The sequence below is a fragment of the Capsella rubella genome, unplaced genomic scaffold (genome assembly GCF_000375325.1).
Source record: "Capsella rubella cultivar Monte Gargano unplaced genomic scaffold, Caprub1_0 scaffold_2, whole genome shotgun sequence".
In the NCBI taxonomy this organism is placed as follows: Eukaryota; Viridiplantae; Streptophyta; class Magnoliopsida; order Brassicales; family Brassicaceae; genus Capsella; species Capsella rubella.
The window spans coordinates 1,383,931-1,399,909 of record NW_006238922.1 but is presented as its reverse complement, the minus strand read 5'-3'; the positions used below and the strand labels follow the sequence as shown (position 1 = coordinate 1,399,909).

Genomic DNA, 15,979 nt, shown 5'->3' with positions numbered 1-15,979 from the left:
TGATTTGGAGGGTGTAAAGCCCATCTCCAAAATCTTCACTCTATCATATAGGAACATTCTTTCAAGCACCCAACATTACTTGCTCACCTTTTTGGAAGTGGCTGATGATCCGAGGAAATTGAACTGGTTCATCATACAAGTAAGTGAGTAACCTTTATCCGGGAAGCATTTTATGATTTTGCTCAATAGATGTCAACACCGATACTTACCTCCAAATATTTTAGCTTCTCTCACAATATAATGACAAAAAAAAGGTATAATTTGCTATGTTTAAGCAATTTTTTTAATTAAGAGTAATTTTGTATTAGTAAATTACTAAATTAGCATCTAAAAAATATAATTCTACAAGTTTGACCGTAATAAAATGGAGTATATCATAATAAACTCTTCACTGCGCAAAATGCAAATCTCCACGAACCGAAACAATCCACGTGGATACATCAACCAATTAAAACATTCCACGTAGAACAACCAGCGAGATATTAAAAACCCCAAAGAAGTTCAAAGACCTTCTTCTTCAACTAGAGGCTTTCTGGTAAACGGCAAATACCCTTTTCTTTCTCCTCGTCTTCTCGAATCTGAGAGAGAGAGGGATGAGATCAACAATGGCGGTCAAATCAAAACTCGTCTCTCTTCTATTCCTCATAGCAACACTATCATCCGCATTCGCAGCTTCGTTTTCCGATTCAGATTCCGATTCAGATCTCGTCAACGAACTTGTTTCACTCAGATCAGCCACCGAATCAGGCGTAATCCATCTCGACGACCATGGAATCTCAAAATTCCTCACATCTGTTTCCACTCCTCGTCCTTACTCGTTACTCGTCTTCTTCGACGCTACTCAACTCCACAGCAAAAGCGAGCTTCGTTTACCTGAGCTCCGTCGCGAGTTCGGTATCGTCTCCGCTTCGTTTCTCGCTAACAACAATGGATCTGATGGAACTAAGCTTTTCTTCTGCGAGATCGAGTTCTCACGGTCTCAATCTTCGTTTCAGCTCTTTGGCGTTAACGCTTTACCTCACATTCGTCTTGTAAGTCCTTCGATATCGAATCTACGTGATGAATCTGGTCAAATGGATCAATCTGATTACTCCAGGTTAGCTGAATCAATGGCTGAGTTCGTCGAACAACGAACCAAGCTCAAGGTCGGTCCTATTCAACGTCCGCCGCTTCTTTCCAAGTCTCAGATCGGCTTTATCGTTGCGTTGATCGCTATCGCTACTCCGTTTGTTATCAAACGGATTCTGAAAGGAGAGACTCTTCTTCATGACCGTAGACTTTGGTTATCTGGTGCTATCTTCATTTACTTCTTTAGCGTTGCTGGTACAATGCACAACATTATCAGGAAAATGCCAATGTTTCTTCAAGATCGTAACGATCCGAATAAGCTTGTGTTCTTCTACCAAGGATCTGGAATGCAGCTTGGAGCTGAAGGATTTGCTGTTGGGTTCTTGTATACTGTTGTTGGATTGCTATTGGCGTTTGTTACCAATGTGCTTGTTCGAGTGAAGAACCTTAATGCACAGAGATTGATTATGCTTTTGGCATTGTTCATATCGTTCTGGGCTGTGAAGAAAGTTGTTTACTTGGATAATTGGAAGACTGGATATGGAATTCATCCGTATTGGCCATCGAGTTGGCGTTGATTTTCATCACATCACCACACTCTTGAGGAATGTGTTACAACAAGGTAATGGCTTTAGATTTTGGAAAAACATTTCTGGGAATTGAGTAATGATGTTTTTGGACGGTTTTGTGTTCCGATTTGATATACTTTTGAATCGGTGTAGTACTATTAATTTCAGATGGTTTTTAAATCCTTAGTGCTACTTTAGTATCTTGTTAAGTTATAATGAGTAACATGGGATCTTTAGTCAATGAAATCTAGCATACTGTTCTGTTTGATCTCTGTGTAGGAACCATATTTGGAATTTCAGATACTGTGATTGGTACGTTACCCACTTGGAGTTTATATCTGCTTTTAGTCTTGCTTCTTCATCTACTCAAGAAAGTGATTTTGTGTTAGTGTATAGAGTAACTGTGTAAGCATTATGGAACCTTATACATAGGTGTGACCATCTCATGTTAAACTCTGTTTGAGAACGGGTGAGAAAATATCGATTTGCAAGTATTGAGTTATTTCGTACCATCTAATATGGAGTCTTGATAGAGACATTGCATTGGCCATTGAGTTCACACATTTCTAAGATCATCCATCATTATGACTTTGATTGTTTGTTTGCGTTTATAGTGTAGTTTATTATTTTTCAAATTAATCTACAAGCATTCACAACAAAGTATGGTTGTTGATAGATTGTAAACGTAAATGTCACAAGTAAATGAATGTTCTCCTTTGGTGTATAATTTGCAGTGTCCATAAGATTTTCTGAAAACCTCAAAATGTTTCAGATTTAGATGAAATGATTTTTTTTGTGTTTTGAAATTTTTTTTCCTGTTTTTAAAATACACGTAGAAACTGAGGTTTGAAACATTTGAGGTTTTATATAGTTGTGTGATCAAAATAACTTTGATTTGGTTTTTGTTGAAGCAAAAAGGTTGATGAATATAATTGAATGTCTTCTTACTTCTCTGGCACTTGTATAATATTGACTTAGCACATTCGTTCCATTTCAAGCCCACACAAAATATTTGGCTTCAAGTTTCAGATGCACAATGTCCATTTCAAGCCCACACAAAATATCAAAATAATTGACTCAAACCGAAAATTTTCCACGATGCATTTTCTACCAAACAAAACACTGAACAGAGTACAGTTTCACTCTTAACCCTACTTGAACTCTTACAAAAAGTGCTAAAATCTGCATTGACATTGCGATTTTCACAGTTAACTGTAACGTCATATCAACTCAAATTTCGATAATTCTGTAGGATCTTTTTTTTTAAAGCTAAATTTTCTGTTAAAATTAAAAAGAAAGCTAATTGTTAACTTTTCAATAGAAACTTAAAAATGGTGACAATTTAGTTTTATTCGGCGCAGTGGATTTAATTTATGCTCTCGAGTCATACTTCTACCAAAGGCACGAGGTGTCTCGAAAGTGACTAAGCACATATTTCAACCTATATACAAAACACACACAGCCTGTCTCACACAGTCACATTGTATGTTATTACAATTTAAGACAATGACGATTGCATACACATACTTACAAATCTATACATACATAAAAAAAATATACATATATATTTAGAGAGATCCAGAATACGTGAAGGCCACAACTCAAATATCTCAAAAATGTGTAGCTTTCGATATCTATAAAGAAAAAGATTAAGGCTAATCATTTGATATGACATCAATAGAATTTTCTTTTGTTGTGCCTCACATAGATTATGAATATATTAGTCACTAATTAGTAATACTTGATATAATAATAAATGACAGCTTTCTTATATAGATTATTAAAGCAAAAAGTCGTTTGTTAATTAGTAGCAAAGATAGAAGAATATGTTTAGAGATGAGAATTGTTGGCTAGAGTGTATAATACAACTTATATAATATGGTGGAATCGATGTTTCTTAATGCTCCGATTGCTTTATCCGTGAACTTCCAAAAATTTTTTTGTCTGTTTTAGATTTTGTAGATATCATTTTCTTATGATGGTAACAAATCATCTGAAAAATTCCACAAAAGATCAAGAATCATGTTACAAATCCACAAAAGTATCGTTACAATTTACAAGATAATAGTTTATATCTTTATATGGTCATCAACTACTATGTAAATCTGTAGTGATATATAAATATTTAAATTAGTTTATAAAACAACATATTCAGATTATTGTAGTTTTTTTTTACAAGTTGTTGGACCAAATCTTTAACTACATCTGCCATATTGGTTTAGTTGATGAATGAAACAAATAATTAAACGCAACCATATTATATAAGACCTTTACACTAGTTGTTAACCACTATATATGGTGGTTAGTTTCCTCAAACGGCTTATATTCGATCCTATCTTTGCTTCATGGAATTATACTAAATGAATATATAAACCCTATTGTATACTTTTGTGAGCTATGAAAGTGATAAAGGCTGTCAATATATTGAGTCAAATATATTAGAGCCATCATCATTTTACATATGAAATACTCTAACAAACATAGCAAAAAATATTCTTGTTAAGAAGGGCTAAGGGTAGTAATGAAATATTCATCTAAACAATTTTAAACGGTTTAATGTTTATAATAAAAGTTTATGTGTATTTATACTATAATATAAAATTAATGAAATAATATGATTTTTTTTTCTCGGCAATGAAATAATATGATTTATAAATAAAATAATTAATAAACTACATTTTTTAAGTTCTACGAAAAACCAATGGTTAATTGCACATTATAAAGAGAAAAAAAACTATTTAATTTAGAGGTTTTATTCGCTTATTAGTATAATATTTGTATCTCACTTTTTCAACTCCAAATTTAAGTTGTTATACTGTCAAAATCCAGTTATTATAATTTGGAAAACTCAACTTTGAAGAATTAGGCATACGCAACATTTATATAACATTTATATATATAAAAAGTATAGAGTTCTTAATTAGACCATTTACATGCCATTTAGACAAGTATCATCCGCTAATCAACCAAAGCAGTCATATTCATATAGACGTCATATTGCAAAGACAAAAATACATTTTAAGATCTCAATCTTAATATGCATAAACACAGTGTAACACACTTTTCTGAACAATTTGTATTGGAGTGGATGATAAAATAGTAAACTCATGGAATTGGTAGTTGAACTAAAACTCATGGAATGGATCACCTAAACTTTTAAATAATACAATGGCTTATTGTCTTAACATCATCGGTAAACAAAAACTCAAAACACTATACTCCTTGTCCTTATCGGGTAACATATTCGTTTTTTCTGTTTTCTGTTATATAAAAAAATATACAAATATCATATATTCTCCAATAATTGATCAAGAATATACTTTATAAATATTTTATAGTGATATTATTACCACTACTCTTTCATGTCTCTCTTCCATTTTTTTTTTTTTTTGGTCTTTATAAATACTATTCCAATCTCAAACGAAAGGTTGTTTTGTCTCTTTTCTCTTTCTTCTTCATCTTCAACTTCATCTTCATCTTCATCATCCTCTCCAATCATTTCTGGTCTATTCGATTCATCAGTTAATTTGTTCTTGCTAACATTACCGTAAGAAGTTCTTTTGATCTTTGCTGTTGTGTTTGGATTCGAGCATGACTACAAGATTCAAAGGTCTTTATAACAAGAGCTTCAAGTGTTTCTCCGACATTTTTGGTAAACTCTATTAGTCTTGTTCATCTTTTATTAAATGGTAATGAATACTAATCATTAGAATGATAACAACAATAAGGATTACATTTTTTTAGATGTGGAGGAAGAAGAGATGGAAATTGGATATCCAACAGATGTTCGACACGTGTCACATATTGGTTGGGATAGTTCATCGAGTAGTGCACCTAGTTGGGTAAAAGAAGACATTTTTTTTCTTTTTCTTGCAACATTTAGAAATGATGGTTTTTGTTGATCAATTTCGGTTAAAGGTTAACCGGTTAATGGAATTATGCAGCTTCATGAATTCAAGACGAGCAATAACGTTTTAGAGCCAAACTCATCGTGGCCATTTCAAGGCAAGTTCTTTCTATTATTGTTTTAATTTTCTACATATTTATACTAATTTACTACTGATTGATGAATGCATAAATCCTAATGAATTAATAATTTATATAGATTTAAAATCAGCGATGGAAGCATTTGGAGAAGTTGAGAGCAGCAAAGAGATTGAAAGAGAATCAACAAAACAAAACCTGAAGAAGAAACTCTCTTCAAAAGCTTCTCTATTGTGTAATTCTTGGTCACCAAGATTCTCAAGATCAAGCAAGGTCCTTGCTTAAAATTATTTTTCATTTTTAATTTGTCATGCCATTGTTTATATAATAATAATACATATATAGCGAATATAGTGAGAGATCAATCTTAATGATTTGAGATACGTCTTTTCAAAAGTGTGTACAAATTAATATTATATATTGTTTTCGCAATGATATTGGACTGGTTTTACTAAATTTCACAAAGAAAAAGATCGCATTTGCTAATATCTCCTGTGACATGAAAAGGTTAAGTAAAATATAAAAATATACCCATCCACATTTATGTGAAACGCTTCTCTTTTTGAACTATAGTATGCACCTAAATGACTCTTTTTAAGGAAAACAGTTTTTTTTTTCTTTAGAAATTTCTTTGAGAAATCAAAATGTGCAAATCTAGTTTAATAGGTTGGTGAATCATGCCATTGTTTATATAATAATAATATATATAGCAAATATAGTGAGAGATCAATCTTAATGATTTGAAATATGTCTTTTTATAAGTGTGTACAAATTAATATTTCATATTGTATTTGCAATGATATTGGACTGCTTTTACTAAATTTCACAAAGAAAACAATCGCATTTCGTAATATCTTCGGTGACATGAAAAGGTTAAGTAAAAGATGAAAATATACCCATCCACATTTATGTGAAACGCTTCTCTCTTTGAATCATAGTACTGTATGTACCTAAATGACTCTTTTAAGGAAAACAGTTTTTTTTTCTTTAGAAATTTCTTTGAGATTTCAAAATAGGAGGGTGCAAATCTAGTTTAGTAGGTTGGTGAATGTGATGGGCGGTGCCGTGCTAAAATCAATGGAGGCTTAAGGCAAATTCTAAAATTGTGCCCTTATTTTTCTTTTTCTTTAGAGAATATTTTTTCAAAAATTTATTAAAATGAAATGGTTACCATTTTCAAATAGTTTCACTAAAAAGAGATTTAGTGAGTTAATGAAAAAATTAAAAGTTTGAAAAAACTATTTTTAAAGTAAGTCTCATTTTTGAAAAAAATGTAAACTTTTAGTTTTCTATATTTGTGTGACTTAAGGTAGATGCAACTGTTAGTTTTCTCGTGTTTAAGCTAGAGATGCCGTGATGGAAATAAGCTATATAAGGTTTGAAAACATCTATATTATTTTCATAATTACACAAATTTTGTATAGTTGCTATCTAGAGTATGGAGTTAAGTAATTTTATCAATTGTTTTTTTCTACTCATTTTTTCGAAAATAATACTTTATAAAATAGATGCTTATCTTTTATTTTAAATGTTTTCATATTTATTCATCTTGAAAAAAGCAATTATACCACACGATCAAATTCAAGTCCGTTCAACTAGATTGGTTTCGAATCAAATCAAAACAATCTAGTATCTTTTTATTTAATACTAATTTTGGTTGGAGTTATGTTAATGCTATTAAAAGTTGATACCATATTACATTTTGTGCGCTATAAAATTAAAAACTAAATTTCATATATTACACAATTCTTGAAAAGGCTCCTCAAACTCGTCATCATCAAACTAAATTTCTTAGCTTCCACATGCTCATGTGTAGGTTGTAACAAAATAGATCAATATATCACTATAGCTTAGTGGATATTGCATATGCAAAATTTTGAGTTATCATGGATATGTCTATTACAACTTACTTAATAAATTGTGTTTTTAATACTCATCAGATGAGATGAAATCATAAACAAAATAAGGGGCTTGTTGCTGCCCATTTATTATTTACTAATTCACTTAATTCGATAAGTAGATTACCCCATGGTTATATTCATTCTAGAAATAATAGTCGGTAGTAAAATCGTTATAAAAACAAGAAACGAAATGGGCCAATATTGATACTTCATCTTCGTTGATTCATTGTCTTATGCGGATGGATACTTTAAATGTCTTGACGAATTTACCAAAAGCTGATACTTCTTTGTTAAACATTTGTCTTAGCATATATTGTATGATCCGGCCCATTCGTAGATAAAATAGTAGCAAAGAAGGAATGTCAACGATATTGTTCAGTGACCATAAAATGTTAGAAAGATCTCATATACTGCCATTAGGCCCATACCTTTTTTTTTTAATTCATATATGAATCTCACTGTTAAAGAAAAACAAAAAAAGTAGCAAGACATGCATTGTAACAAAAATATGATGATAAACTTATAGAAAATGTGAACAGCGCAAACGAAAATGACTTGAGAATCAATATCATCCGTTGGTTGTGTCCAATTGCTCAATGAGGTAAATTTTATGAACTCTCAACCTTTTTTCATTTACCTTTTTGGAACTGCTAAAATTTAGCAGTAAAAATGTTAATATTTAAGAAAAATACTTATCTAATTTATATTAAAATATAAACAATTAAAAAATTTATTTATTAAAATTTAAGAAATTTCATGGTGGAGAGGAATCGATCATTGACTTACCTTCAAATCAACTCCTCAAATCGAAACCATTATTAGACATCTACAACCTCCTAGTTACATTACTAAACATTGTAAGAGACAATCTGCAAATTGAGTAGTTTCAGAATTCTTTATTTCCTTATCCCATTTGAGTAGCTTTTACTATGTTTCAGTTATGGTGTTGAACATTGTGTAAACGATGAACATCATAAGTCATGACTCTAATATTGTGTTACCAATTTCATGGTCATTTCAATATCTAATAGTTAAATGAATCAACGACTCATATTTCACGGAGCAAATGGCGCATGCAGAAAAATCCACCAAGTGAACAATTTGGAAAACGATGTTTCTGAGGATTCGTTGATTTCCCCGATATTACGAACTTTCCTGACAAAATTTTCCTAGCCGTCGAAAATGAACCAAATTTATTGCCCGACCTATAAACACACACATAAGTACATGCAAATGGGACACATGTGTTTGTAAGAACAAGTATTGGTAAAGAGAGAGAGCTTGTCGTGTAATGAGAGTTGCATGTGTTCAACAACTTTGTTATGTTTTGTAATCTTCCTTGGGAGATATATTCTACGGTGAGAATTCCATTTGCGAGGTGGCATCAATGGTGAGACCTTGTACGGCCAACATGTGACCAGACCCCTCTTTGTGATTTCAACGGTCCAAAATTAATATTACATTAATTAACATACACATACATATAACATTTTAATACTATAGATCCTGCTCCTTGTATTGTTTTTAGCATCGATGACGAATGAAAATGACAAACGATACATAGTGTTGTTCGTGATATTGTTGCCAAGAACGATATAGAAGTTAATTACATTGCCGTTGGTTTACATTTTAGATCTATCTATTTCAACATGATTCATTTTCATAACTACATAATTTTTTTATAGCTCAACCTACAAACTAACTTGTCTCATGTAAATTACGTACTCATTGATTACAAGAATATAATTAAGCATCATGGTTGGAATTATTTAAGTCCACAAAGGAGGAGAAAATACCAATCTTGACAATTGAAAATTTATATATAGAAAATCGAAGGAATAAAAAATCAAAGAGAAGGACCATGAAACAAGTTTAATATTCACAAATAAGACTACTTTAGAAAAGTTCCAAAAATATCAAGAATTTTAAGTTTAGGAAACGATTTCCACATTTTTATTGCGAAATATTAAGTCTAAAATTTGTAAAACTCTTTCCTCAATTCTGGAATCCTTGTTAAGCATGCATCAACTACTCGGCCTAAGTTCAAATGTGGTATTTTTGAGAATTTTGTAAACTCAATAGAATAAATATATATTCGATTAATAACCTAAAATAAGTTTTATTATTATTATTATTCTTAAATAAAAATTTAGAGAAATATATGAGGCAACAAAAGCATAAAAGTTTCAGATTTTTTCTTTTTTTTTAAATTAAAACAAAATGATGATAAATATCAAGAAAACAATTGAGTACATATACGTGTATATTATTTTCAAAATTGATCTTTGCTTCTTTAACATAACGTAACGTAAGAGCTAAAGACTAAACACTTGGTTTCTTCATAGTCATAAAACCTTAAAACAGATCTTCTTAAACGAGCTCATGCACCGCCTTCCACAAATATCTTCACGAATCTACCCATTACGATACAAACCACCAAACCTAATTTTAAAGGGTATTTTCGTAAATGCACATAAACCTAACTTGTCGTTACACTCAAAACGAAACCTTTCCCTCCTCTGTTCTCAATCTTTCCTATAAAGTCTCTTCTTCTTCCTCTTTCACTCTCCCAACAAAACAAACGTCTCTTCTCTTTCTTTCTCTGACAAAATCACAAACCCACCTCGAGACCATCATCATCTTCTTCATTAACCCAAGAAAAAAAAACACAATGATCTCTTCAGTTAAACCTACTTCGTCTTCTTTCTCCACCGCCTTCTCCGGCAGGGTTAGGCGGTCAGTTCCGACTACTGAGCTAAAGTTTTCTCCTTTAGTCAAAAACTTCCATAGCCAAAGCTTTAGCTCCAATGTTGTCTCCCATCAAAAGCCTCTACACATATCATCTGCTTCGAATTTCAAGCGTGGTGAGGTCAAAGTCCAAGCTTACGAGGCAGATCGATCTCGTCCGCTCGACATTAACATCGAGCTTCCCGACGAACAGTCCGCGCAGAAACTGAAAATCGGAATTTACTTCGCGACTTGGTGGGCACTTAACGTTGTTTTCAACATCTACAACAAGAAAGTCCTCAATGCTTTTCCTTACCCGTGGCTTACTTCGACGTTGTCTCTCGCTTGTGGCTCTCTTATGATGCTTGTTTCTTGGGCTACTAGAATCGCAGATGCTCCTAAAACTGATGTTGATTTCTGGAAAACTCTGTTTCCGGTAAGGGTTTAGGTTTATATCTTTTTCGCATATGATTGTTTCTTAACTGATTTTATCTAGTTTTATGCCTAATTTTCTCCAAAGTTTTGCTCTTTTTTGACGATTGAGGGCTCGATTTGTCGATTACTCTGTTTCCAGTAAATTACTTGGTAATTATTTGGTAATTACTCTGTTTTCCCTTTAAGATTTTAAGATTTACTCTGTTTTCACTTAAGATTTTTAAGATTTTTACTCTGTTTTCTCTTAAAAAATTTAAGATTTACTCTGTTTTCCCGTATAAATTTAAGATTTACTCTGTTTTCCAGTTGATAACTAGAACATGGTGGAACTTGTTTGTTGTTTTGATAATGAAGAGTGTGTTTTTGATCAATGTTTGTTTCTTCTTCTTATTCAAGGTCGCTGTAGCACACACGATAGGACACGTTGCAGCAACAGTGAGTATGTCAAAAGTAGCAGTTTCGTTCACACACATCATTAAAAGTGGTGAACCAGCGTTCACTGTCTTGGTCTCAAGACTCTTCATGGGCGAAAGTTTCCCTCTTCCCGTCTATCTCTCTCTCTTACCAATCATCGGAGGTTGTGCTCTCGCTGCTGTCACAGAGCTTAACTTCAACATCACTGGTAAAACTCATTCCTTTAAGATTGGTTTCTGTAACAGTTCTTTGATTTATGGTCTTATGTGAAAGTTTGTGGGGCTTTTGGCAGGGTTTATGGGGGCAATGATATCGAATTTGGCGTTTGTGTTTCGGAATATCTTTTCGAAGAAAGGGATGAAAGGGAACTCAGTGAGCGGAATGAACTACTACGCTTGCTTATCGATGATGTCTCTTTTGATCCTCACTCCATTTGCTATTGCCGTCGAAGGTCCTCAAATGTGGGCTGCTGGTTGGCAAAACGCGGTTTCTCAAGTCGGACCAAACTTTGTCTGGTACTAACTAAAACCCAAACGAATAATCTTTTTTTGGTATTTTGTTGGATTGGTCAATGTCTCTTATATATTGCTTTAGCTCCCTTCTACCTTTAAGATATAAGAATCTGAAATGTTTTGATATCATATTAGAAACTTAATGTTTTGTGTTTTGTTTGTAATATGAACAGGTGGGTAGTGGCACAAAGTGTGTTCTACCATTTGTACAATCAGGTCTCATACATGTCCCTAGACCAGATTTCTCCCTTGACTTTCAGTATCGGTAATACGATGAAGCGGATTTCAGTCATTGTTGCATCGATCATCATTTTCCATACCCCGATTCAACCGGTTAATGCACTTGGTGCTGCCATTGCCATTCTTGGAACTTTCCTCTACTCACAGGTAAACAAACAAAGTTTGTTCTTGGTTAGCTACCGAATCACTTTATGCATGATACTAGGATATATATATTTGGTTCCTTAATGAAATAATCAATCGCGGAAATCATCCTTTTTCGGTTTCTTAACATGATTCTTGAGTGGATATAAATGTATGGTTATAATGAACTTTTCTTTAACATTGTTCAACTGTTACTTTTAATTCTTGAGCAGGCGAAGCAGTGAGGATGGTTTAGGAGGCAACTTCTTGGGTTGATCTTGAAAAGAAAAGAAAAAGAAAAAACTAACAAGAGAGTAGAAAATATTCCGATGAGATGAACATCGGAAAGTACCTTTTCCCGTTAATGGATGTGAAGAAAGTGGAGCTTGAAGTTGATGAGCAACGTATGTATGTATGTATCTCATATTAGACTAATTAAGTAATTATATATGTATTACATAAGTTTTTTTTTTGCCTCTTCTGTTTTGTATTGTGAAATTTTGAACGATGGTAAATTGGTAATAAATAATAAATCATAGCAGTTTCTTGATCAGATGACTGCATATCCAATACTTAGTGAAATCAATACAGCCTAAATGCCTAATTACATGCATATAGGCACTAGGATAAACATCTAATCAAAATCTATTCCTTATTTTTTTTTTCTAAAAAATGTGTCTCAAAAACTGATTTTATAAGTTTTTACATATATCATTTTTTAGTTAAGCATGTATAAACAATATAATTCATAGGTTATAATTGGTGGTGGTGCTAAAGTTTAGAGAGGAAGGAATACGTAATTCTACGCTTGGTGAAGAAGTGAAATGAGATCAAAGTTTGGTGTTTATAATAAACTTAAAATGGTGTTTGAAAGAATTGAGGGATGATGTTTAAAAGGTTAACAATGTAAACGGATGCAGTTAGCTAGTTCGGGTTCCAACTAATGTTAATGAGGGATATAGTTAAAGAACAAATTTTTTTTTTTTTTTTTGGGTTTTAATGTGAAGATGAGAACATAATTTATGATCATGTGATGTGACTAACAGTCCATATATATCTTTAGTTCTATAACCACTTCAAATTTTGTGACACGGCCAAATCGTATTTACTTGCATCTATTCATGTGTTTGATTACATGAACTCAAAAAGGTTTAATTTTCAGGTATTTTCTGGCTACTTTTAGTAAGTAACTCACAGTGAGTACTATATAAAGCTTACTAAATCTGATATAATCTCCATTTTGTTTTCATTGATCTTCTGATGTTGTTGTAGTGGTCTAGTCCTAGTTTTAAATTCTGGATTCGGAAGAAATTTGGTGTCATCCCTAGTTACTAGAATCAATTCTTGAAAATCGAAGGTTTGTCCAAGATTTTTTTCATTTCACTCCACGATTGTCCGATGACATACAAACTAAAAAGAAAAAATAAATGCATGTAATCCCAAAGTAGTCCAGCAGAATATAGTTTAGTTACAATTATTTACGTGCATCGAGTCCTATAAAATATTATGGACTTTGCCCCAATACATCAAGTTCTTAATAAGAAACAAAAAGATAACATATAGGAATTTCATTTTTTTTTTTTCTCAATAACAGCATTTTGCATCAATAATGTAGCCAAAAAAAATAAAAATACAACGTGTCGAGGAAGTTACTGTAACTAACTTGTGTTCTACAGTGTGAAGAAGCATTATTTCGTCTATTATTACATGTAAAAAAAACTTAAACCGGTGTTACTCTGAGTCATATAAGATAAATGTTAAATCTTTACAAAACCAAATTCAAGATATAAACCGAAAGAACCGTTTTTAACCGGCGTTATATTGACAGTTTCACTAACCCAGTAATTTGAGAGCTTTAGTTCGGAAGGGGTATTTTAGTAGTTTTAGAAAGTAATGGTCTATAGCAGGTAAAAATGGAAGTGTCTCTTTTAAAAAAGTTTCCGTTACGTAAGTTAAACTATTTAGAATTGACTCTTTAATCTCGGTAAACGGTAATAAGTACTTAAAATTCTAACAAGCTAAGGGCATTTTAGTCATTTCCTTTATAACGAGTATACGAAGCTTGCGTTTTTTTGAAATATTAATCATCGTCTCTCTCTCGCAAGCTCTCTTTTCTCTTCATCGACTCAAACCCAAACGTCTCAAATCTCTTCGCATATACAAATCCTTCCTCTAATTTTTATCAATTTCTTTAATTTTTCAATTTCAAAAGCGTAATTTAGTCTTATCGGATTAGGGAATCAACATATCTTCGTTAGGTAAAACAAAATCCTCTTCTTCGGCATCTCTCGCTTTTGTTTTGAAACCCTAAACTCGCCTTTTCGCATCTGTAGAAGTTGAGTACTGGCGGCTTTGTTTTTACCACCGACGATCTATACGGTGATCGATTCTAAGGTTAGTCAAACGAGATATCAAACACTCATAACTAGGGTTCCGTCGAGGCAAATTCTGATCTTTCTCATCTGTTTTATGAATCGTATATCTCTGTTACTTGATTTGATTTTTGTTACTGATACTTAGTTTTATCCCAAATTAGTATGTTTATCTTTATAAGCCCAGAGGTCGAATTCGTTTTTGTTATTTCATGGATACTATGATGGTTTTCTGATTTGTTTGATTTGGTTTTGACAGGAAGATCAAGGCGATTCTGATTCGTTATCTTCAAAGAACAATATATCCATGTGAACGTCGCTTAGTGTAGAGAAAGATTTGGTAAAGGAGAAACGTTTAGTGCTCCTCTGTTTTTGGTTTTGATTTGTTTTGCATCACTGTGTCTCTGGTTTGATTCTTTCTCTTGTTTCTCATGGTTTTCTTCTTTTTGATGTTACAGATTGATTCAAGTCTTTGTTAATTGAAGATAATAAGAGACATACAATTCGTGCAGTCATACATTGATACATACATTCACACATTCAAGCATCCATACATACATTCATACATTTGATACATTCATACATACATTCATACATACATACATTCATACATGCATACATACATACATTCATACATTTCATACATACATCATACATTCATACATACATTATACATTCATATATACATTGTACATACATTCTCTGTTTTAAGTGGCTTCTTTAGTATCAGACCATTATATATTATATACATTAATACAACACAAACACTACTTTTGTTTTTCGTTATTTCAGTTGATGAAACAGACATTAATTTGTAACCTTATTTTATGTAAAATTCATTTTCTCTGGATGTAAGATTTTGTTAGTTGTTGTAATGTGATACTTATTAAAACTTTTTATACAAAGAGGTTTTTATAGCAGCAAGTTGTATGTTTTTCTTATTAGGTATTTTCTTCCTATTAATGTTGCTCTTTTATATTTGGCATCCCTTTCTAATGGAATGTAAACCTTTTATCTATTTACGAATTAATGGCTGTTCAGAAAGATAGAGAAGGAGAGAGCTCTCAAGGATAATCTCATTCATCTATGAAATGAACTACTTGCTTAGATAACCTAATTATATGGGCTTCTATTAGATTTGTCCAATGTCATAAACTCATAAACTCATAACGTGACTTGTTAAGAATGTTCCACTAGTTATGACGGGAGAGCCCATTACATACAGCAATACAGGTCATCTAGGGCCCGAGTAATTGTTTAAAAAGACTGATTCCAACAAGATGTACTGATGTAGTCTGTGACACTGTGTTAAGGTCTCATGTGGCATGAGCACATCATCTCCAACAAACACATCTCTCAGTGAACGTTTGATTTAACAAAATTACAAAATGTGAAACTGGTGAGAAGAATATATAAATACGTAATTAATAGTTTACTAGAATGTGATCTTATTTTAAGTGAATCGCTAGTCACTGTAGTGAAGTTGGTGAAACGACACCCACCAAAAAACGCATACGTAATTCAAAATTCCAATTATTTTGAGCTAATCTTGTCGGCAGACGAGATGGGGACAATTTATACATATCATATCCGAGGAGGGTTGGGAAGTTGTTGCCAGTCAATTAGTTGATGAA

At 32.3% G+C, this 15,979-nt stretch overlaps 3 protein-coding genes and 1 long non-coding RNA gene across 4 annotated transcripts; all 4 read left to right on the top strand.

Annotated features, from left to right (window-relative positions):
- Positions 1 to 550: 550 nt before the first annotated feature.
- LOC17896595 (probable dolichyl-diphosphooligosaccharide--protein glycosyltransferase subunit 3B) lies at positions 551 to 1,940 on the top strand. Its single transcript, XM_023787951.1, has one exon. It carries the CDS (start codon positions 594 to 596, stop codon positions 1,644 to 1,646), a length of 1,053 nt encoding a protein of 350 aa, XP_023643719.1. The 5' UTR covers positions 551 to 593; the 3' UTR covers positions 1,647 to 1,940.
- A 3,085-nt stretch (positions 1,941 to 5,025) lies between these two features.
- LOC17895900 (CRIB domain-containing protein RIC9) lies at positions 5,026 to 5,997 on the top strand. Its single transcript, XM_006302929.2, has 4 exons — positions 5,026 to 5,289; positions 5,382 to 5,479; positions 5,582 to 5,642; positions 5,743 to 5,997. The coding sequence occupies exons 1-4, from the start codon at positions 5,229 to 5,231 to the stop codon at positions 5,904 to 5,906; spliced, it is 384 nt and encodes a 127-aa protein (XP_006302991.1). The 5' UTR covers positions 5,026 to 5,228; the 3' UTR covers positions 5,907 to 5,997.
- Positions 5,998 to 10,110: 4,113 nt separating this feature from the next.
- Positions 10,111 to 12,269, top strand: LOC17895730 (glucose-6-phosphate/phosphate translocator 2, chloroplastic). Its single transcript, XM_006302315.2, has 5 exons — positions 10,111 to 10,685; positions 11,081 to 11,306; positions 11,391 to 11,613; positions 11,784 to 11,997; positions 12,207 to 12,269. The coding sequence occupies exons 1-5, from the start codon at positions 10,194 to 10,196 to the stop codon at positions 12,216 to 12,218; spliced, it is 1,167 nt and encodes a 388-aa protein (XP_006302377.1). The 5' UTR covers positions 10,111 to 10,193; the 3' UTR covers positions 12,219 to 12,269.
- A 1,941-nt stretch (positions 12,270 to 14,210) lies between these two features.
- Positions 14,211 to 14,846, top strand: LOC111832064. Its single transcript, XR_002835194.1, has 3 exons — positions 14,211 to 14,367; positions 14,605 to 14,685; positions 14,804 to 14,846. It is a non-coding gene; the product is annotated as an uncharacterized LOC111832064 (long non-coding RNA).
- Positions 14,847 to 15,979: the final 1,133 nt, after the last annotated feature.